A 23,807-nucleotide genomic window follows, 5' to 3' on the forward strand; every position below is an offset into this window, starting at 1 on the left:
CCAAACTGAAACATATGTTTTACACATTTAAATCAATTTGGAGGTTAAAAAACTATTGCCATTGTGGTAATTTAGCCTCTTCATGTTATGACCAAATTACAAAAATATCCTACTTGACTCCAAAGTCCAAACTATAATAAGGGCATTTTAGATATTTTTGATAAAAATTATTGAAGAGGTATTTAAGTGAAATCATCTAATTTTTTGAGAATATTCTCTATTTTATTGATTTTATTTTATTATAATACTAATATAAGTATTTCATTCGTAACATAGCAACTTCACTAGCCTATTTGAATGTAAATATATAAAATAGCAACATAAACCAACCATCAAATAAAGGTCTGTTGGCTTCATTATGTGTTAACATCTGTTATGGCCAAGTACTACCCAGAGTAAAATGCCACATGAGAGCTGTTCCGATGTTTTTTTTTTTTTAAAATTGAATGAAACAATACATTTACATTTTTGCCTCAAGAAGGTTGCAATCAATTGAAGCTGCAATCAATTGAAGCTGTTAGATGTGAAATTATTGAAAGGCTGGGGTGGACGTCATTGAAATCATATTCAATATTCAAAAATCTTTTTATGGAGAAAAGATACACCATTGGCCACTTGATTTTACATCTAATGATAAAGGGGACATTGGATGAGGTGCCCTAGCTCGGCCCAAAATAGTATTGACTTGGGCCAATAAATTTGGCCTTAAAAGTTGGGCCCACTCTTGAAATCCAGGCCTGATGGCTAATCTAGGTCTGGCTTCAAGATCCGGTCTTTTTATTTTTTTTGTTTTATATGATTTTTTAAAAGTAAAGTTGATTTTTACCAGTAGGGTGAATCTAGGCCACCAAGCCAAAAGGCAAGCCAGCTAGGTCTAGGCCCTTAAGGTCATTGGATGAATTTTGGCCGGCCTTAGTCTAGCCTAAGCCCTACTGGTATCAAGGTTAAATGCCTTACTATAAAAAGGATGAAGTTTCTATAATGCTTAGGTTTTATGAAAACAAAATAAAGCCTCATCGCAAATCCTTGTTTGGAAAGTATTTTCTGCAACAAAAATCTCTATTAGGCCTCTAAAATCAATTTTCAACACCGACAATAAATTTTGAAACTAAAAAAATGTTTTTAGGTCTTACGGATTTTGAACATGGGCGAAATAAACAGTCTAGATAATTTGTTATAATACATATTATTTTTAGACCTTAAAATCTTATTTTTGTTCACAACCATAATGAGACGATCGATATAAAAAGTTTTCAATGCTTGAATGGTAATTTTGTATGAGTTATGAAGTGAGAGACTTAACTAATTTTGATATAGCTGCAGCCCTATCAAACCATTTTTCCATAGCAAAATTCAGGGATTTTTTAACTTGGAAAGAGTAATTCAAGACGGTGTTTGTCCTATGATCCTATCCATCATGGAAGATGTATTGCCCTTGCCCCCCACTTGGGCTTGTTTGGTTCGTATGGAAAAAAACTTACCAGAAACCATTTTCACAAAATGCCTCACCCCCTCTCCTTCTCTCAACCGCATACCCTCTCTCTTGGCATTCCCTCTGCAACTCTCAACCCTCTCTCTCTCTCTTTCCAACTCAAAGCTCACTTTATCACACAAAGCCCTAACCTCTCTCTCTTTCTCCCTGCTAATACTGAGCTTAACACACCACCCAAATTCCCAATATCTCCAAACGGATCCCTAACCTACCACATAGACCTAATTTTCCACAGCTACACCTCTTCTTTCTCTCTCTCTCTCTGCATAAGGACACCTCTGATTCAGATCAATGTGACCTTTCTCTCTCTATAATTGAACCCAAAGACCTTTCTAAGAGCAAGTTTTCAACACAAAACCTCTACATTTTTTAGCTAATGGACATGCCCATTGATGCTGACAACAACTGCAAATTTCTGAAGAGATGCACCCAATAAGGCAAATTGAAAGAAGGTAAGTTGTTTCAATCACACACTTTCTGAATTCAAATTTAAAGTCTGATATTCTTGAGAAACTCCATTGTGAACATTGATTCAAAATGGGATCTTTATCTGATACCAAAAAGGATTTGATAAAATGCCTCTAATGAGTTGGAAAGATTGGGACCTCCATGTACACAAATGCAAATGACATGATGCCTCTTCTCCTTTAATTTGAGAGAGAGAGAGAGAGAGAGAGAGAGAGAGAGAGAGAGAGAGAGAGAGAGAGAGAGAGAGAGAGAGAGAGAGAGAGAGAGAGAGAGAGAGAGAGAGAAAGAGATAGAGAGAGAGAGAGATTAACAAAATGCACATCAAATGATGCCCCTCCTCTCTGTTTTAAGACATGACTCATGAGCTGATTTTTTGATATCATGCAAATTTTCGAGGACATCTCTCATATTCATCCTGTCTTTTGGTAATTGTATTGAACAATTTTAACCACTTGATGAGGATACGACTTGCTTACATATTCATGAAGGCTTAGTCCATTTGTGAACATGTAATTTATGTGCTTGTTTCCGGTAAACATTTCCAACATCATGATTCCAAAGCTGTAGCCGTCTCCCTTTGTTGATGCTTTAGCACCAAAGACATACTCAGCACCAATTGTGATTAGTTTGTATCAATGATTTCAAAATCACCTAACCTGATCAGTATTGCCCATTGGACTCGATAATTGGTGGATATCAAGGAATGTTATCCGAAATTGGGAATTGGCCTGGTTGAGAGTGACTTGCTTAGTTCTGTCAAAGAGCGGAGAAGTCACTAAGGGAACCTGTCGATTCTGTCAGTAAAATTGCTTGATTGCCACCCATTTTACTTTTCATTATTTTTAATTTTAAATTCCTTTCCAAAATTTAAAATATTATTTTATTCTTTTTGGACCTATTCCCACACTTGAGAAGTGGACCAACTGATCCGTATCAGCCAACGACTAATCCGGCCACCCGATCCATGTTTCTAAAATACTACTTGTATACTTATTGTAGTTTCAAGAATCTTCAAGTTTCCGAAAAGCTTCCTAATCAATGTACAAATGATATACAAACTAAAAAATAACATAAAATCTATAAAAGATAATTCATTTCAACATTATATTTCTCAAAAGCTAACACGATAGGGAAAGTATACAATGATGCCTATTTATATCCATGCAGGATGCAACCATGAAATATAGCATGTGATCCCAATATAAAAGCTTCCACACTAAAGTGAGTTTACTTCAATCTAATAAGATTTTCATAATTATCTTGAAAATTTTCAAGATATATTTGATGCCTTGCCTAATTTGGTGAAAAAGCAACTTTATGAACAATATCTTTCAGTTTTATTAAATTGTGAAACCTTCTTTATATTTAGATATCAATATTAGAGGTGTGAACGAGCCGAGCCACCTGCGCCTGGGTATGCTCAAGCTTGGCTTGCATAGGTTGAGGACCAACTTGAGCTTGCCTTGAGCTTCATCGATCCTGAACTATCGAGCTTGAGCTTCACTTGATTGAAAGCAAAGATAAACTTAGGCTTGGCCTGACATGACTTGTTTACTTGAACAAGCAGTAAACATACCAAGTGAAGTCATAAACAAAGTATAATACAATTGAGTTGAGTTTATCATTTGAGGTGAGGCCAATATTAAAAAAAATTTATATTGTATTTTTATGTATTCATATAGTTATATGAAAGCTAGCTCAAGCTGAGCTGAGTTTGGCTTGTTTAACATATGAACAAGTGGGCTCAACCTGTCTAGGCATGTTGATCTAGATAATATTGCTCAAGCTTGTTTCATTATGAGCCAATCGAGCTAGCTTTGGCTTGTTGACACTCCTACGAATTCATTTTCAAAGATACTATTGTATTAACCATGCTCCAAATGCACTTTCCAACACTCCAACAAAAAATGCAATAGAAATGATGCTGTAAACATAGAAAGTGTGGTGGTTGTTACCTGGAGGGATGTAACCTGTGGATCCTTTTAGTCCCGAGTGTGCTACTTTGGTTCTCTTGATCAATTGGAGAGAGTAATCTCGCCAACCCAAAGTCTCCTACATTTGCAACCATGTTTTGATCGAGAAGAATATTACCAGGCTTTAGATCACAATGCAAAGTACGTGTTGCACAATCATGGTGCAGGTAGTCTATTGTAGAGGCCTCATCAATACCTATACTCAACTTCTGTAAGAAGTTCAAATTTAGAGAATTCGAGTGCGTTGAAGGATGCAACCACATATCCAAGCTCCCATTTGGCATGAATTCAAACACTAAGGCTTTGAAATCATTACCAATGAGACCACGACTTGAGCAACAAGTGATAAACTTGACAAGATTTATGTGTCGAATGTTACTTAAGGCTTTACATTCAGCTGTGAAACTCTTGAGGTCTCTATTGCATTTTAGGTGGAGGACTTTAACGGCAACAACATTTCCCTTGCCAAGAGTGCCCATGTAGACTGAACCAAAACTTCCAAAACTAATCAAATTTACTGCATTGTAACCATCAGTTGCGATAAAGAGCTCATCATATGAAAGTTTTTTGTATTCCCTCGTCACTGGTGCTGTCAAAGTGATGCCACCTTCTGATTTCTTTTTTCTTAACTCCAACACTAAAATTGTGCATGACAGAATTGCTAAGATGGACAAGATTATGGGCATGATGATTGTTTTCTTAGATAGAAGTTTTCATCCTTCTTGAGAACTATGGTTGGTGCAGGCAGTTAAATTCACCATGGCACTCGTAGCTCCACAAAGCATGTTATTGCCTTGTGTGGTTGGGCAGGCAGGCAGGGTCATAGCTCTTGTACCCCCACAAAGCTTGCTGTTGCCTTGAACATGAACCAAAGTAGGACTCATGAATATCCCTTTATATGGAATCTTCCCTTCAAGATCATTAAATGACACATCTAAGCTCTTAAGGTGTGGAAGATCTTGTAAATAACCTGGAAAATATCCCAAAGTATGGTTCCTAGATATATTTAGGGCCCCAATTGCTTGAATTATGTGGAATCTGTCTTTGTAAATTATTAGAAGAGATATCTAAAATCTTAAGATTTTCCTTGGGACTTAGAAACATGGGATTTGAACCTTCCAATGTGTTCCTAGCCATGCGAATACCTTGGAATGTGGTCGAAATGTTCGTTAGAATAGCACCAATTAACATGTTGCCTGAGAGATCTATGTCAGCAAGATGAGTGGTAAGAATTGGTGCTGGTATGGAACCACTTATCTTGTTTTGAAAAAGGTAGAACTCGTGGAGGCTTGAACAATTTCCAATGCTAAACGGGATTTCTCCGTAGAAACTCTTTCTCGGCAAATCAAATGATTTTAATTGTTGAAGATGCCCAATTTCTACAGGAATCTTCCTTCCAAGTAATTGTTGGCCAAATTCAAATACGTCAAGTTAACAAGGTTACATACATAGTTTGGGATGGTTCCTACCAATCTGTTACCTGAAGCTCCAAAATTCGATGATATGTTGTAGATGGAGCTAGGAATACTACTGTTTAAATTATTTCTACTAAGAAATAAAGACTCCAAATTTTCAAATGGGCAAGTTCCTTAGATATACTCCGTGATGGGGAATTTTCGCACAAATCAATATAGACCAAGGACGAGAGGTTTCCAAATGAAGGTGGGATGATTCCACTAATCTTATTTGCACTCGCCATGAGATTCTTCAAGAGAGATAAACGACCAATCTCTGTAAGAATGTTTTTGAATAATCTGCTCCTTTCGAGGTTGAGGATGAGGATGATTAGGGAGGATAGATTACGAATATGAGGACTGATCGTGCCACTGCAAGTTGAGAAGCTCTAACGTTGTGACTCTCTTGTTTTGGCCATCACATGTGATTCCTTTCCAATTGCACAAGGGAGCACTTGTGTTCCATGAACTCAGTGACCCATAGGGATCCACAATTATCTCACTCTTGAATTTGTAGAGAGAGAATTCATCACTCGAAACATGGGAGAAGGTGGATTGTACATCTAGAACACCTTTTCATGCAAAACACAAAGACCATGACAACACCAATAGGAATTGAAATTGGTATTCTAGAGGTGAGCTCCATATGTGTTATAATTTGAGAAGAAAGATGCTTACCTCAAATCTCCAGTGAGACATTAATAAGGAAAACAGTGCTTTCATCTCGTACGTAGTATATGCAGGGAAAGTAGTACCATGCGCACATCCATAAATACCATGGACTGTCAAGGTATCCACCGTCCATCATAAACGATGAATGGTAGAGTAAGAACAATGTGTGACAACCTGGATTTCAACAGGAATTAGCTGGGGTCCTGAGCCCGAGTTAGATTCCAAGTCTGCTGAGTGGAACTGCCCGATCCGCCTGAGTGTTAATAACAAATATAAGTGTGAAATTTTGACGGTTTTTGGATTATTCATCTGGATTTGATGCCGCCCGGCCGGGGCCGAGTGACTTTGGCAAGTCTGGGTCGATATTTTAATCAAATTGAGATCGTCACTACAATGACTAAAGATTGCAAAAATCTGACGGAAATATGATTCATCTCCGCCGTCCACCATTGGAGATAAACGGTGGATGTTAGCTCGTAATGGTATTCCATGCACATGTATGTTGTACTTTTCCTTAGCCTATGTCATGGTGGTCCACACTACAAGGACTGACATGGTTTTGTTTCTTCTTGGAATGTAATATTCAGTGTAAACCCTAAGGTGTTGAAAACAAAAAGAGTTTTGAATTCAAAACTTGAAGGAAAAGAAAGGAAACGAAAGAAGAGACCTTAGGAGCTAGTGTTGCAGGTACATATTTTATAACTTTGAGTGTATATTATGCTCCAACAGTAGCATTTTGTACACTTACTCCCTCAAATACTTATGTGGGATGATTTTTCGATATGAAAATTTGGGGTGTGCATATGAATCCTTAAATGATGACTTTTACGAAAGAAAAAAAGGGATTTTGGGTTTTTTTAGGTCATTCAGTGGGGGGAAGACCTGCCTAGTTAGCTTTTATGAAGGTGTCGTGTCAGCAGGATTTAGGGCTGCCAACGGGACCGGCCCGGCCCTGAGGAAGCCCGGGATTGTCTAGACCCGACCCTTAAATAGACCTGTCAAGGCCCAGTCCACAACAGCGCGGAAAAAGCTCATAGGCCCACGCCCGACATGGCCCGTTAGGGCCAAAATCTTTATATAGAGCCCAACCCGACACAAAAAAGGCCCGTTATACCTATAGGCCTGGCCCTGCCCAATTCAAGCCTCTGTTTTATTTTTTAGAAAATTTAAAACCCCTATTGACAAATAAGGCTTAGAAAGGCCCATTAAGCTTATTGGGCCTGGACCAACTCAAGCCTGGTCTTTTCTTTTTTTTTTAAATACTTCTCTTCAAACTTGTCTTGTAAGGAAAAAATTTGTTAATAGTTTTTTTTTAAAAAAATTAAAACCCCTTTGACAAATAAGGCATGAGCCAGGGCTGGTCGGGAGAATATCAGGCCTGATCTTTTTTTTTTTTTAATTTAATTTTTTTAGAAAATATAAAACCCCTGTAGACAAATAAGGCTTGGCCAAGGAAGGCCCATCAAACCTATTGCGCCTGGCCAGGCCCAACTCAGGCCCGACAATTTTTTTTATTTTTTTATTTTAATCTTTGTCTTGACTTGTAAAAAAAAAAAATTGCTATTTTTTTTTTTTATGAAATTTGAAACCCCATTGACAAATTAGGCCTAGCCCAGAAAGTCCCATTAGACCGGTCATTTTTTTTTAACTTTTCTTGTAAGAAAAAAAAGAAAGAAAATATCTATATACCTTTTATTTTTAGGTTTCATTTTGCAATGGATCCAAAGTTTTGAAAGACATGTTAAGGTATAAAAATTGTAAATTTTATCTCTTCTAATCCCTTGAGGTAATTTAAACCAGCTAATTTAAATTTTTTTTAGGTCAAACAAATTTAAAAAAAACATGCTTTCTCTCTCCTACTCATTGCCCCTCTCACTCTCCATCTCGTGCCCATTACGTCCCTGTTCTTTCCCCCTCTCTCTATACAGAGCTCACTGTTTTGTGTCTCTAGCTAGAGAGAGAATGGACAGTTAATCCGATCCCCAACCACTCCTCTCTCTTCTTATCTTTGTTCCTGGTTTTCCCGAAACCATTCCTCTCTTTTCTTATCGCTCCTCCTGGTTTTCCCTCGACAAAGCATAACTACCAAGCCACGAATCGCCTCATCTCTTCTCCAAATCAATCACGAGGGGAAAAAAAACCCTGCAATGCATAAAAAACACCCCACAAATCGCAAGTCCACAACTCCATATCTCTTCTCCTCCGCTCTCTGTCTCTAAAGGATGTACTCTAAGGAATATGCTCTTCTTCTCTTTCTCTCTATTTGATAACCACAACCATCCCTTCCAATCGCAGTATCCCTTCCAATACCTTCCAATCGCAGTATCCCACTGCCAATGCCCACTTTATCCCCCCAACTCTTTTATATCTTGATCCAATCTCATATGGGTTCGATCCAATTCTTCTCTCTTCTTTCACCTACCCTCGTCTCATTCTTCTCTCTCTAAACCCACCCATTCACTGATGTCCATTAAAGTTTCTTATAACATTAAAGCTTTCTCTCTCTAAATTCTCTCATTCTTCTAAGTTCTAACAATTGAACCAGCACTGCAAGAAAGAAGGCATGGCTCAGTAATATCAAAACCCCAAACCCACTAAAATTATTTTGACTTCCTCTGTATTGACAGCTGAAAATAAATACAGAATGGGGCTTTGGTCACGCTACTGAGATTGGATCAAGCTTGCAGGATGAGAGAGAAATAAAAGACTTTAAGCCCGGTTGGAACACGGTGGTTTGAGGAAATAGAGAGAGAGGTAATGGGGCATGAGATAGAGAAAATGGGGGGAGGGCTTTAAGGAAGTCGAGAGAGGGAGACTTAACGGGCAAGAGAGAGAGTTTTGGGGTTATTGGTCTTTGGTGGTTTGCGGAAAAGAGAAAGGTAATCGGGGTAGAGAGAGAAAGAGGTTGGAAAATAAGGAGGTAAAAGGAAAAAGAATTTATCGAGGTAATAAGTGAAGAGAGAGAAATGATTGAGTTTAAAAGAGTTTGTTTTTTTAACATTTGTTTAGATTAAAAAATAGATTTAAAGTAGTAAAGGGTTTAAAAGATATTTTTTCAAATTTTAGTTTTTATTGAAAAAATAAAATCTAAAAATAAGGGATATAAAGATATTTTTTTCAAAAAAAATTGCTCACTATTTTTTCAAAAATTAAAAACCCCTTTTGAGATTTTAGATAAAGAGAGATTGGGTTTTTTGTGAGAATGAGATATGGGGTTTCTAGAGAGCGCATGAGTTTTTTTAGAGATGTGGATTTTTAGAGAGGGAATGAGTTTTAGAGACAGTAAAGATTGTGATTTTAAAGAGACATTGGGTTTTTAGATAGAGAAAAAGAAAATGAGGTTTTAGAGAGAATGAGTTTTTAGAAAGAAAAAGAGAGACGCGGTTATATATAGAGAGAGAGTTGTTAGGGAAAGAAAAAAGATTGGGTTTCTAAAAGACTGAAATAGAGTTTTTAGAAATAAATTGGGTTTTTAGCGAGAGAGAAAAATTGGATTTTTTAAAAAAATGAGAGTTTTTAGAGAGAGATCGAGGGTTATCCCAATAGCCTGCTTGGATGATGGCACCCAGCGAGTACTCATATGTCGATGTCAATGGTCTCTCTCTCCATTTGAAACTGGTCTCTCTCTCTCCACTTGAAATAGAGATCTCTCTCCACTTGAAATGGGTCTCTGTCACTCACAAGTGTGAAATAGTGTCTCTCTCTCTCCATTTGAAACGGGTTTGTCTCTCCATTTGAAATGGGTCTCAATGGAGAGGAAATAGAAGGGCCGACATTTTCCTCAAGCCACTTTCTTCAAGGTGCGTTTCTTTCTCTCTGGCCTGCAAAATATAGGAAGGGGATAACCAAAATAAATGGGTTTTCTTTTTTGGGCAAAATCTCAATACGCACGCATAAAGAAACAGTCCTATTTCGTGACATTATAGCAGATATTTATTTTTATTTTATTTTGATCTTACCACAAATACTAAAATTTTGAAGAGTGAAAAAAAAAATCGTGCTTAATGGACCAGGCCTTATATGGGCGATAGCTTATTGGGCATAAGGGAGGCATTCCGGGCTTATCTGGGCATCATGGCCCGTTGGATATTTTCGGGCTTTCTATGGCATGGCCAGGTCTGAAATTACAACATAATCATACAAGGCCCGGCCCGAAAACTGGCAAGTTAGCGGCATAGAACTAGGCCCGGCCCGGAAGCCCAAGGTCTGGCCCTATCCATTGGCAGTCCTAGCAGGAAACCGTAACTAGTTATCGGGTGCTGTCACTCGACCTAGCCCCTTTCCTGGAATTTAGGGTTCTCAAGTAGTCATTATCTCACCCTTCAAAATTGGATGGTCTTTGTTCAACTATTGAATTTTTCTTTTTTTTGAGGCACCTAAAAAATGTGTGATTTGAAAATGTTTCTTTTTATTGAGATTGATAGCTAGGTTGAGAGGTTACATCCCCAGATTTTGATGCACTAAAATGGTTACATTGGGTTTTACCTGAGGAAGTAAATGCATAGTATGTCCTGTGGGAGCACTAAATCTGTTGGCTAAATTTCTACTTCTATTATAGACTACCCTTTAGTGATAAATATATATCGGTTATTTTTTAAAATGAACATTATTATATACATAAGCTTAATTCTATGTGTTGTTTGCTGAGGGATCATTAATCATACATATGTTATATATGGAGAACTACCAAGAGTGAGAAAGCTAAATAACTGTAATAAAAAAACAAAAAAATGATCGACATGAAAATTTTAAATATATTGATGGATTTTAACAGGTTGAAGCATTAAGAAGCTAAAAAAATATGCTATTTTAATAAATCCTAAAAATAAAAATTCTACTCCAGTTGCCCACAAGACGCAATATATCTAGTGTTTGGACTTGTATTATCAAAGAGATTTCAAATCCCACTAATCAAGAATGAGACTTTGGACCCAAGACTTGGCAGTCTTGTTTGCTGACTAATTTTTTGTATGCTTTTCTTAAAAGTTTTAAACCCTTAGAAACATGGGGTTGAAATTGAGAGCATGTGGTCTGTATCTTCTGAACGCTGGGGCGCTTTAAGGGCTATCATGGAAGACATGCATTTCCTAATTCATGATATTTCCACTTAGTTTCTCAGAAAAAAAAAGTTGAAACATGGGAAACAACATAGCCATGCGTTTCTATAGGGTGTGGTTTGCATAAGGCTGAAGCCCTAAACAATCAAAGCAAGGCGCACGCTGCACACCTTCAAACAGCAAGATGCTGTTTCAGTACCGAAAATATTTATGATGGTCTGAAAATTTATTTTTATCTTTCAATATAAAATTTAAAGCGTAAAAAATAGTGTAAAAATCTATGAACACTTGAAAATTGACGGTCTAGATAATGCATTGCAAGATGCACTATTTTTAAGACTTGAAGTCCATTGTTTTTCACATCCATGTATCACAAGCTCGAGATGATCGGATTTGAGAATTTTCGACATCAAAACAAGTTCTTCTAGTGAATTTTTGAGGTGCGCCCTAGTTTGATTGTTTAGGGCCTCAACCTTATACAATGTTTTCCCTATTTACTGTAGTAATTCTTACTCCACAGAGAGATGTAGTGAATTTGGATTAACATGGTCTAAAGTTTCTAGGAAGCTAAACCGAGGGAGGGAGGGAGGGAGAAGAATCAAGTAAACTTGGATTAACACGGTCTAAAGCTTCCAGGAAGCTAAGACTTCCAAATTGGAGCATATTTGAAATCTGTTGCATCACAATTCCATACGTTTCATCTTTTTCCACAAAGTTTGGTTCCTATGAATACTTCATGTTGCATATCTTGACCTACTTCTGGGGAGTCAACCATTACACAGTAACTCTTGATATGTATATAGTAAGTGGTATCTGGAGAAGGAAGAGATTCAAAGAGGAGCTCCATCCATCTATTCTCCATTCAAAAGATAAAATGGGGTTGGCCTATGCATTGCCGTCTTCTCCCACTGTTATGCTTATTGCCATGGTTGCTGGCTGCTTCATGTTCGTCACTGTTTTGCAGGCACATCACACATTCAATAATTTAACAGATGAATCCTCTCTCTACGAATTTAAGAGAGAGGCTGATCCTTATGGCGTGCTAACCACATGGAATGCAAGTGTTCCTTTGTGTGACTGGCGAGGTATCACTTGTGACCAAAAGCGCGAGCGAGTGGTAAAATTGGAACTCCAGGGCCTTGGCTTGGTAGGCAGCTTCAGTCCTCACATTGGTAATCTCTCATCTCTTATTGCCCTCGACCTTAGGAATAACATTTTTGTTGGCAAAATTTCAGAAGAGATTGGTCGATTATCTCGCTTAAAGAAACTCTATCTAGGTAATAATAAGATTACTAAAATCCCAGCCAATATTACGGGATGTTCTCTTCTTGAAATCCTTGATTTGTCTTCAAATAATATTAACAATGAAAGCCTTCCCTTGGAACTCACCCGATTATTGTACCTACAAGAATTGTATCTTTTTAATAATCATTTCATTGGATCGATCCCGCCTTCCTTTGGAAACCTTTCATCTCTGATCTCCCTTGTCTTGGACGACAATGCATTACAGGGATACATACCTGCAGAGTTGGGCAAACTGATGAAACTGGAGCGATTGCTCCTTAATGAAAATAACTTGAGTGGCAGGATTCCTTCTTCCGTCTACAATATATCATCCCTTGTCTTTCTATTTGCAATTCATAATAAGCTTGTCGGGAGCATCCCGCCATATGTCGGAAACCTAGTCAATTTGAAATACTTAGTTTTGAGTTCTAACAACATGGGTGGTAATATTCCAGCTGAAATCGGACAACTTCAACAGTTGAAATGGTTGGACCTGTCAGACAACTATTTTTCGGGTAAAATCCCTTTGAGTTTAGGAAATTGTTCTTCTCTTGCTAACATTGATCTCTCCAAAAATAAGATAAATGGTATCATACCTGCACGAATTTTTACCTTGCCATTGATATATATTGGCCTCTCAGACAACAAGTTATCTGGAAATATTCCGAAGTGCATTTCTAACACATTTATTGAAATCTACATGGCTAGAAGCTCATTAAATGGATCGATCCCTTCCTCACTAGGCAAGTTGGGACAACTGCAACGTTTGGACCTCTCTATGAATAATTTGCGAGGACAGATTCCAGTGACATTCAAGAATCTTACCACAATAGTTGAACTCAATCTGTCTAACAATCACTTGTCTGGAGAATTTGTTGAGAATCTGAAATACCTTTGGAATTTGGGACTCTTAGATCTTTCGCGCAATGAATTGGAAGGAGAGGTTCCGGATGACGGGATATTTAAGGTTTTTTCTGCAAATGATCTCCGACTCAAAGGAAATAAAAACCTTTGTGGTGGTACAAGTATTATGAAGTTGCCTGCTTGCCCTAAGCCTAGCCAAACACAAGCTGCTCATGGAAAGCACAGCCACAAAGCAATGAAAATAGCAATCCTTGCCGTAAGTGTGTCAATATTAATGATTCTATTATGCACAACTTTAATAATGTTTCAGAGAAAGAGATTGAGAAATGGCATCGCACCTAATTCCCCACCCAGTGCACAGATAAAGAGGGAATACATACAAATTTCATATGCAGAGCTCTCATATGCTACTAATGGTTTTAACATGGACAATCTGATAGGTTTCGGTAGTTCTGGCTCAGTTTTCAAGGGAATCCTCTATGATGGAGCCATTGTTGCTATTAAGGTTCTCCACTTAAAACGTCGAAGAGATCTCAAGAGTTTTGTGGCAGAGTGTAGAGCTCTAAGTGGCATTCGACACAGGAATCTGGTAAAGCTAATCACTTATTGCTCGAATCTCCAAGGTAATGAGTTTAAAGCACTTATATTTGAATTCATGCCTAATGGAAGCATGGACAAGTGGCTTCATCCACCTACTCATTTGGTTAGTAAAAGTGGAAACCCCCATTTCAACTTAAATCTCTTACAAAGGTTGAGCATCGCAATAGATGTGGCCTCTGCAATGGATTACTTGCATCACGATTGCCCAACTCCTATAGTGCATTGCGATCTAAAGCCGAGTAACATTCTTCTCGACGAGAACATGAAGGGACATGTGAGTGATTTTGGATTGGCAAGAATTCTGTCTTCAACAAATCTATTGGAATATAAGAGCAGCACACTTGGGCTCAAAGGATCCATAGGACACATACCTCCAGGTAATAACTACTTCGTTTTTGCCAGTAAAGAAAACATATTTCTCTCCAAATTTACTATAAAAGTATTTTTGTACAGGGATTGTATACCGTGAGACCATTTACTTTGGGTATAGGGATGTCACAATTACTTATAACCATCCGATGTGAAATTTGATAGATTGGGTGTGTTACCAAGTTCGAGAAAATTTCTTTTGACTTTTGAGCTTGGTGAATGAAATAAATGCAGCCACCTAATTTCACATCTAATGGTCAAGATTAATTGTGATCACCTTGTACCAAATGTAAATGCGCATATTATATACTTTCCTTTTTTCACAAAGTATATTTTTTTAGATCTTTTTTTTTGTTAATAATAATGAGGACTAATTTGAAGTACTTGCCAATGATGTAGAGTATGGTTTTGGTGTTAAAGCATCGACTAAGGGAGATGTTTACAGCTTCGGTATTCTCTTGTTAGAGATGTTCACAGGGAAGAGACCAACCAATGACATGTTTTTGGATGGATTGACTCTTCGTGAGTTTGTGAGAAACTCTTATCCTGACCGAGTTATGGAAGTTGCTGATAAGAGGCTCTTGGAAGAAGGTGGAACAAACAGGGGATGGGAATGGAAAGATGAGATGCAATCAAGCTTGGCGGCCATTATGGGCATTGGATTGTCATGTTCGATGGAGTCAGCTAAAGGTCGAAGCAACATGAGAGACGTCTTGAAAAATTTGCAGGATACTAGAAACTCGATATTGAATTTACATTCAAGGAGAGAGATGGAGGCACCTTGTGATTTATCTTCCAGCTCAGGCCCCACAGCTCTCATCAGTCACCATTGTTGATAAAATGTTTTTCATTCCCCCCCTCCTCCACCTTTAATCTCTCCCTCTCTCTCAGAGAATCACATGGTAAGTATCCATATAGTATACATATACACTTGTACCAGAGAGCTTTATAGTGCTACTTATCAATCAATCAATGAGAGTAAATTTTACGATGTAATAAAAGGATTGTATAGACCGTTATTGCTTCTAGCAATTAGATATCATATCGGATGACTTGAGGTGAGTCATAAATTTTGAGATTTTTTTTTTTGTTGAGGTTAGTCAATGATACAACCACCCGATTTGAAGTATATTAAAACGTAAATCTTTTTGTATATTTTTCCTATAAATAAAAGATGTTAAACGATCATTGGTAGGGAATAGGTAAAATACGTAAAAGTGGGTCAAGATGCCTCACTTATATTTCCCATCTTTTCATATGAAAAGATAAAAGGTGAAATTGGAGGAAACATGCTTTTTTTTTTTTTTTTCCTTTTTTTTTTTTGAGGTAATTTAGTGGGGAAGATAGACCGTACCCGTTTTTCAAATAGTTTAGGAGTTAGTGTTTTTGAAGTTATTAGTATGGTGGTTTCATTGAGAATAAAAACCATTGGACTATGTTCTTATTTGGAAGTCTTAATTTATTTTTCGTTTACTCAATAGAGTCAACAATCTTATTGTAATTGACAGCGACTGCATGATCGCTTTGTAGTACACATATTTTATTTGGGATCCACTTGAGAAGTTATTTAGGTCAATAAATTATTTTTTTTGTTAATAAGAAAATACTATACAGTCACAAAAAATACAAGTGTTAATAGATTTCTCTCATAAGCCCTAAAATGAGTTTTTTTAGTCTAGAATATTGATGTTTTTGAACAATGGAGAACTTTGAAAAAAAATAATGTCTCAGCTTAAAATCTATGAAAGCTAACAACGCCAGTTTCAATGGCTCTGGTAATTGAATAGAATTTCTTAGAACAGTATTATGAAAAAAATAATAGTAAGCCACGAATGATTAGTAAAAATGGGAATAAATCCCAAGATAGAGCATGCTTTTCCATTGAAACCCCAAAATGAAGTGATTCATACACCATCGCATCTCGAAGTATCTTATTTTTAGTTTTTTCATACAAATTGTATGGATGTGAAATTTGGTACGTGTCATCTTCTCATTGGGATGCACTTATAAAAAAATATTAAAAATAAATTTTCGATAAAATATAATGATAAAAATACCCTTTGAAAATTTTTGGGGGTATTTTGTTCATTTTATCTTATTGAAAATATTGTTTTTATGTTTTTCACTAGTGCGAGTTTAATAGAGGATTGGATGTACAAAATTTGGTGTCAAAATAGTTTATAGAAAAAAATTAAAAATAAAACAGTGTAGATACGTGACATTGTGATTGGGGCAATCTTAGCACTCCATTCAGAATGAACGGTTGTTAGTAAAATCTTTTAACATCTCTCTATGTGTGTGTGGAGCATGTTAGAGGATTGGTCCCTCACTCCTCTGAAAAATGAAATGCACGTTGTAATGGTCCTAAGTGATCATCTTCTGTCTCTCCCTCCCCCCAAGAAACCCTTCAATTGTTTGTGATCTTACTTTTCTCATGCCTTCATGTAAAACTATCTCACCTATTTTTATGAGGATCTTGGATGAGTTTTATCTTAGTTATATGTTGCAACATATCACCCTCTTAAATTCAATTTTGTAGAAATAGAGAGAGAATTCATGAGTTCAAAATTCAAATATTGAAGGTGCAATGCTTGGTGCCTCCAAATAGTTATTTTCGCAAAGGTTTGCCTCCTTATACTGTATAAATAAGCTTTATGATGGCTCAAAAATTTATTTTCAACTCTAGTTATAAAATTTTAAATTTTAAAAATGATATAGATTGAGCAAATAAAAAAAGCTTTAAAATCTTGAAAATAGTCCATCCAAATAAGTTGTTACAAGATGAACTGTTTTTTAAACTCTAAATTCTTTTTTTGCTTCAAGTCTCTACATATCTCAAAATCCACATGATCAATTGGAGGGTTCTCTAAAATTAGTACACTCCCTTCTATAAGAATTTTGAGGTGCAACTTATTTCAATAGTATACGATTTCAACCTTATATAAACTTTTTCCTTTCATAAAAGCTTTTCTAAATGGTTTAAAAAGAAATTAGCCACAAACAAGATAAGTATTCAAGGACTTGGTCGAGTCTATTCAGATTTGTCTTAGTTACTTGGCCTTGACCTACAGCGAAGGCGAGTTGCGGTGGCCAACTCGGTTGTGATACTCAATTTATGGAATAAAAGATGGGTGCAGTTGGCATACGGATGCATCCGTAGCTGTAGAGGTAAGGTGCACCTTTAAATCTTATCATGGTATATAATTTTGATGTAAGATGTTCTTAAGATTATCTCATAATCTATTTTTATATCTAATTATAAAATTTTAAAATTAAAAAATGGTTAAAATCAAGTAGATCTACAAACATATGAAAATCTTGAAAATGGATGGTGTAGATAATATGTTGTAAAATGCACTATTTATGAGACTTAAAATCTTTTATTTTTCATGGTCATACATCTCGATGTCGAAATGATCAATCAAAGGGTTTTTCAACATTGAAACTATATTTTCCGATGGATTTTTGAGGTACATCCGTTGCTGTAGAGGTAAGGTTTCAACAGTTATTCAATTTCTGGATTAAACACCTTGTTTGATTTTTTCAATGGTTGATTACTTTGTAAAAGTCTGGAAGCTCACAAGGCTTGAGGCTCACGTATTGGACACAAAAAAAAAACAAACAAAAACAAAAAAAGACGGGGAAAGGAGAGTGGTCACACTTATTGAAATATACCTCTCTATCTAAGTGTTTAATATTAAACTTTTTCTATTATTCTTACTCAAAATCACGTGTATTTTGTAAAATAAATTCTATATTAAACCAAGCATAGGAGTAAAATGTTAAGGGATTGTAAATAAGGAAACCAGTTATCTTTATTACAAAGAAGTCACAATCACTATTATCTATTAGATGTTAAATTGGATGGCTTGGGCTAGTCACAAAGTCGAAATTTTTTTATCTTTGAGTCTTTTCAATGATACTCTTATACCACCCAATTCGAAATCCAAGGGACGAGAGTGATTGTGACTTTCTTGTACAAATAGCTTATATATGGGTTGAAAAATGAAAAAGAGTTGTTTTGCTGTCAAGCCAAACGAGTGGTACTAAAGTTGTAAGCCTGACCCTATTCATGTATGCATTTATAGCATGCCTTTGACCTTCGTATAATAAATCGAACTAAATGACTTGGAAATCAAATGACTGTGGACTTGGAAACTAGATATGGTCTAAGCTTGTTAACCGGTCAGGTTGTAGCTCGGCCACACTTGGCCCAGGTCCAACCTGAAATTGTGCAGGGCATGCTAGGCCCCGGTCAGGCTAAAAAGTTTTTATTTGGGCTTTGCACAGGCCCAATCCGAATTCATAATAACATGGTAGGAACATGTTCCTAACAAATCAAATTCAGGCAAGACCTTATAAATATAAGTATATATATGTAATATGTACTTAAAAAGTTTTTGAGGGTCCAGATATAGAAGATGGACCCCTTTTCATATATATATTAATCTCAAGGTTGAGATGATTGATTTGAGGAACCTTTCGGTATAAAAAACAACTTTTTTTGGTGGGTTTTTCTAGATGCACTTTACTCAAACAATATAAGGTTGATTTTTTTTAATAATATATAAAAACTATTAGTTATTTCCAAAGCCCACAAGTTAATCTATAAAGTTATAGATGGAGTTGGAGAACGTGGACGCAGACCCGACTTGTGCATTAGGGTCCATATCATCGGGTTGGGTCGACCCTTCCTGATTGCCACCCCCACCTTCCATTAATTAAAGATACCCAAGATGAGCATGGCTCTATAACATATTTTAAGAACCATTTCTTGGGTCTTTGGGCAATCCAAAGTAACATTTATTCCATTCTTATTTTATGAGAAAGCATACAATTAGATCATTCACCGTAAAATAAGCTGGTTGACAATGTCTCATAAAATATGAAAGGGAAAAATAGGTCCAAGCAGCTAGCTTGGCTTGAATGGGCTAAGGACTAGGTTCAATATTTTCTCGGGCCTTGTTCCTTGTGCAGGAAAAAGTCATACTATTATTCGATTCCACATTCTAAGCGAGGAATAGTAATTTTAACCGTTTATAGTCTTTTCTAAATATAACATTTAGAATTTGGGAAAAGTTTATATAGAGCTTAGGTTCTAAACAATTAAATTAGAGCCTACCTCAAAATTTTCACTAGAAGAGGTTGTTTTGATGCTCAAATATCATAAAAATTGATCATCTCGACATCAAGAATGGACATAAAAAAAATAGATTTCAAGTTTTGGAACTAGTGCATTTTGTAACGCATTTTTGGACTGTCAATTTTTAAGATTTTCAAGTTTTCATAGATATGCTCTTTCTACACTATTTTTGAAACTTTAAATTTTATAACTAAAGATGCAAATAATTTAAGGCTATTACAAAACTTTCTAGTATTGAAACTACATTTCTCGACACTATTTGAAGGTAGGCTCCAATTTGATTATTTGGAGCCTCGGCTCTATACAAACCACATCCTTAAGAATTTTGCAGGGTATCAGCACTAGAAAAACCCTTCATCAAAATACACGTAAGTGAATCACTAATTTAATATTTTATCCATATCTTTTACTTTAATTTAAAAATACACATCAAAATACACACAATCATGAATTGGAATAGTTGAAAAAGGGCAAAATGTTAAATTGTTGAATAGTTAGGTGTATTTTGATAATTTGGCCTTTTTTGTTGTCTCATACAACTCGAGACAATCAATTGGATTGTTTTTTTAAGGTTCGCCTTATTTCTACATTACAATGTTGATGTCTTAAACTTTTTCACATGTACATATACATATATAAATGGGAAAAGTTTACATAGAGCCTGGGGCTCTAAACAATCAAATTAGAGTCTACCTGAAAAATTTCACTAGAAGAGGTTGTTTGGATGCCCAAATATACGCAAATTGATCATCTCGACATCAAGATGCATGGACTAGAGAAAAAAATGGATTTCAAGTTTTGGAAATAGTGGATCTTGTAAGGCATTTTGGACCATCAATTTTTAAGTTATTCAAGTTTTCATAGATATGCTCGATCTACACTATTTTTTAAGCTTTAAATTTTGTAATTAACGATAAACACATATTTTAAGGCTAATCAAATATTTACAGTATTGATACTATATTTCTCGACACTATTTGAAGGCAGGTTCTAATTTGGTTGTTTAGAGCCTCGGCTCTATACAAATCGCACCCTATATAAATACAAACATAATATATACATACATATACTACATTGGGAGGGTGCATCTCAAAACAATCAAAGTAAAAGATAGCTCTAAATCTTACTAAAAGATACAATCTTGCTAAAAGGTATAATTTTGATGTCAAAAACCCTTACAATGGCCTAAAATTTATTTTTAATCCTTAATTGTGAAATGTAAAGTTTAAAAAAGGGTATAAATTAAGCAGATCTACAAACACTTAAATTTTTTGAAAATAGATAGTCTAAAATGTATTATGAAATGTGCTATTTCTAAGATTTGGATTTTTTTTATTTTTTTATTTTTTCATATATACATACTGACCTTTTTATAAAAAAAAGTTGTTAACGCAATTTCATTATCACATTCAATGTGTTCAATGAGAGGCGTACAAAGGCACCATCGGAACCAGAAAGAAGAAAAACAAAGAACAAAAAGAGAGGTGTGGTTTGCATAATGTTGCAACCTTAAACGATCCAATTAAGGTTCACTTCTAAATTTTATCCTAAGATGTAATTTTGGTGTCAGAAATTACTTGAATTGTCTGAAAATCTATTTTCAACTTTAATTATAAAATTTTAAACTCCTAAAATAGTTTAAATCAAGTAGATTTTATACCCATTATAATCTTGAAAATGAACGGTTTCATTAATAAGTTGCAAGTGCAGTATTTTTGGGATTCGAAATCTATATATATATATATATATATATATATATATATATATATATATATATATATATATATATATATATATATATATGTCTCGATGACATGACGATTAATTAGAGGGTTTTTTCAACATTAAAACAATATTTTCTGATGGATTTTTGAGATGCATTTGTAATTCTACATTTTAAGGTTACAACTTTATATAAACTTTTTTCTTTATTAAATATCATTCATTATGCCAAAACATCCACACAAATTAGAGAGAAACCACCTCAAGTTTTAAGTTTCAAAGAGAGAAACTATATCAAATTTTAGAGAAAGAAACTACTAAAATTTTTAGAGAGAGAAACTATCTCAAATTTTTTAGAGATAGAAACTATATTAAATTTTAAGTTTTAGAGAGAAAGTATATTAAAATTTTAGAAAGAGAAACTATATCACATTTTAGATAGAGAAATTACCTAAAATTTTTAGAGAGAGAATCCAAATTATAAATTTTAGATGAAGAAAGTATCTTAAAATTTTAGAGAAATAAAATATATCAAATTCTAGAGAGAGAAATTGCCTCAATTTTTTAAAAAGAAACTATTTCAAGAATTTTAGAAAGCATAACAATATCAAATTTGAATTTTTAAAAAGTAAAATTATCTTAAAACTTTAGAGAGAGCAACAAATCAAATTTTAGAGAGAAAAATTACTTGAAAATTTTTAGAAAGAGAAATTGCCTCAAAAAATTTAGAGAGAGAAAGTAGATCAAATTTTAAGTTTTAGATAGAGAAAGTATCTCAACATTTAATAGAGAGAAACTATATCAAATTTTAAAGAGAGAACCTATCCAAAATTTTTAGAGAGTGAAACTCTATAAATTTTCAAGAGAGAAACTGCCTAAAAATTTTTAGAGACAAAAATATCAAAAAATTCTTAGTGGAAGAAACTATCTCAAAATTTCAAGTTTTAGAAAGAGAAACTACATTAAAATTTTAGAGATAGAAACCATATCAAATTTTAGAGAGAGACTATCTAAAAAAAATTAGGGAGAGAAACTATCTCAAAATTTTAAGTTTTAGAAAGAGAAAGTACATTAAAATTTTAGCGATAGAAACCATATCAAATTTTAGAGAGAGACTATAAAAAATTAGGGAGAGAAACTATCTCAAAATATTTAGAGAGAGAAACTATCTTAAATTTCAAGTTTTAGAGAGAGAAATTATATTAAAATTTTAAAGAGAAAAAATACCTAAATATTTAGAAAGAGAAACTATCTCAAAATTTTTAAAGGAAAATTATCTCAAATTTTAAGCTTTAGAGAGATAGAGTATCTTAAAATTTTAGAGAGATAAACTATATCAAATTTTAGAGAGATAAACTATATCAAATTTTAGATAGAGAAACTACTTAATTTTTTTTAGAGTAACTATCTTAAAATTTTAGAGAGAGAAACTATCTTAAATTTTAAGTTTTAGAGAGAGAAACTATATCAAAATTTAGAGAGAAGCAACCTAAAACTTTTAGAGAGAGAACTATCTAAAAAAATTTAGAGAGAGAAAATACATCAAATTTGAAGTTTTAAAGAGAAAGTATCTTAAAACTTTAGAGAGTGAAACTATATCAAGTTTTAGAGAGAGAAATTACCTAAAAAAAAATTTAGAGAGAGAAACTATCTCAAAATATTTAGAAAAATTTTCTCAAATTTTAAGTTTTAGAGAGGAAAAATAAATTAGAGTCCAGTGAGAGAAACTATATCAAATTTTGGAAAGAGAAACTACTTGAAAAATGTTTGAGATAGAAACTATCTCAAAAATTTTAGAGACATAAAATTTCAAATTGAAATTTTAAATTTTTAGAGAAAGAAACTATATCAAATTTAAAGTTTTAGAAAGTTTTCTCTGTTCAGATAGTTTCTCTCAAAAAAAATTTTAAGTAGTTTATCTCTATAAAATTTGGTATAGTATCTTTCTGTAAAATTTTGGTAAATTTTTTTATAATGAAAATTTTTTATATATGGTATTGCATATCAAATATGTGTAATGTAATTTTCACATGAAAATATTTTGCATGAAAATGTTTCTTCCCTGCCAAATATATCCTAAATAATGTAAACCCAAGTTACGCAAATAGATAACCCAAACAAAGAATTTGCAAAAACACAGTATTATTTATAAGCTATCCAAACAATCATGTCTCAATAACCAGGTTTTTCCCTGCCAAATATATCTTATATAATGTAAACCCAAACAATCATGTCTCAATAACCAGGTTTTTCCCTGCCAAATATATCCTATATAATGTAAACCCAAGTTACGCAAATAGATAACCCAAACAAAGAATTTGCAAAAACACAGTATTATTTATAAGCTATCCAAACAATCATGTCTCAATAACCAGGTTTTGGCATAATTAGGATTTGTATAACCATGTTATGATCCAAAACATGGCTTTGTTTAGCCTATGATCCAAACGAGGCCTAAAAGAAACGTTCTCCCAAATAAAAGCATCAGGTCCACCAAGTGCAAGCATTTCTCATGATTTTTGCATGCGAACTTACGTCTACTTCCCAATCTTTAAAGGGTGGGGCTTGCATTAGATGTCCAGGCGCACCTCTGCGGTGTCGTAAACCTTATAATGAAAATTCATGTTGAACTTTGATTATAAAATTTAAAATTTTAAAAATAGTGCAAATCCGACAAATCTACAAACAAGTGAAAATCTTGAAAATAGA

At 34.6% G+C, this 23,807-nt stretch overlaps 2 protein-coding genes across 17 annotated transcripts in view; one reads left to right on the forward strand and one right to left on the reverse strand.

Moving 5' to 3' along the window:
- The first annotated feature begins 1,275 nt into the window (after positions 1-1,275).
- LOC18437918 (putative LRR receptor-like serine/threonine-protein kinase At3g47570) lies at positions 1,276-15,303 on the forward strand. Of its 16 annotated transcripts, none has more exons than XM_088873134.1 (6): positions 1,312-1,944; positions 8,687-9,859; positions 12,081-12,288; positions 12,856-12,915; positions 13,109-14,241; positions 14,633-15,303. In XM_088873134.1, the coding sequence occupies exons 4-6, from the start codon at positions 12,884-12,886 to the stop codon at positions 15,067-15,069; spliced, it is 1,602 nt and encodes a 533-aa protein (XP_088729260.1). In that variant the 5' UTR covers positions 1,312-1,944; positions 8,687-9,859; positions 12,081-12,288; positions 12,856-12,883; the 3' UTR covers positions 15,070-15,303. The 16 variants fall into 16 exon arrangements, 15 of the variants coding, with proteins under 15 accessions (XP_088729268.1, XP_088729258.1, XP_088729257.1 ...); XM_088873136.1 differs by having other exon boundaries at positions 13,112-14,241; XR_016060237.1 differs by lacking the exon at positions 8,687-9,859 and having other exon boundaries at positions 1,300-1,944; positions 12,627-13,520; positions 13,705-14,241.
- Positions 2,303-23,807, reverse strand: part of LOC110007590 (receptor-like protein 7) — a 33,208-nt gene continuing 11,703 nt past the window's right edge. Inside the window, 3 exon segments of the mRNA XM_088873750.1 lie at positions 2,303-2,713; positions 3,916-4,934; positions 4,936-5,358. Coding sequence (XP_088729876.1) covers positions 2,371-2,713; positions 3,916-4,934; positions 4,936-5,358 — 1,785 coding nt within the window. The 3' untranslated portion in view covers positions 2,303-2,370.

This window comes from Amborella trichopoda, chromosome 8, assembly GCF_054954075.1.
Source record: "Amborella trichopoda isolate Santa Cruz 75 chromosome 8, AtrichopodaSantaCruz75HAP2 v2.0, whole genome shotgun sequence".
NCBI classification, from domain to species: domain Eukaryota; kingdom Viridiplantae; phylum Streptophyta; class Magnoliopsida; order Amborellales; family Amborellaceae; genus Amborella; species Amborella trichopoda.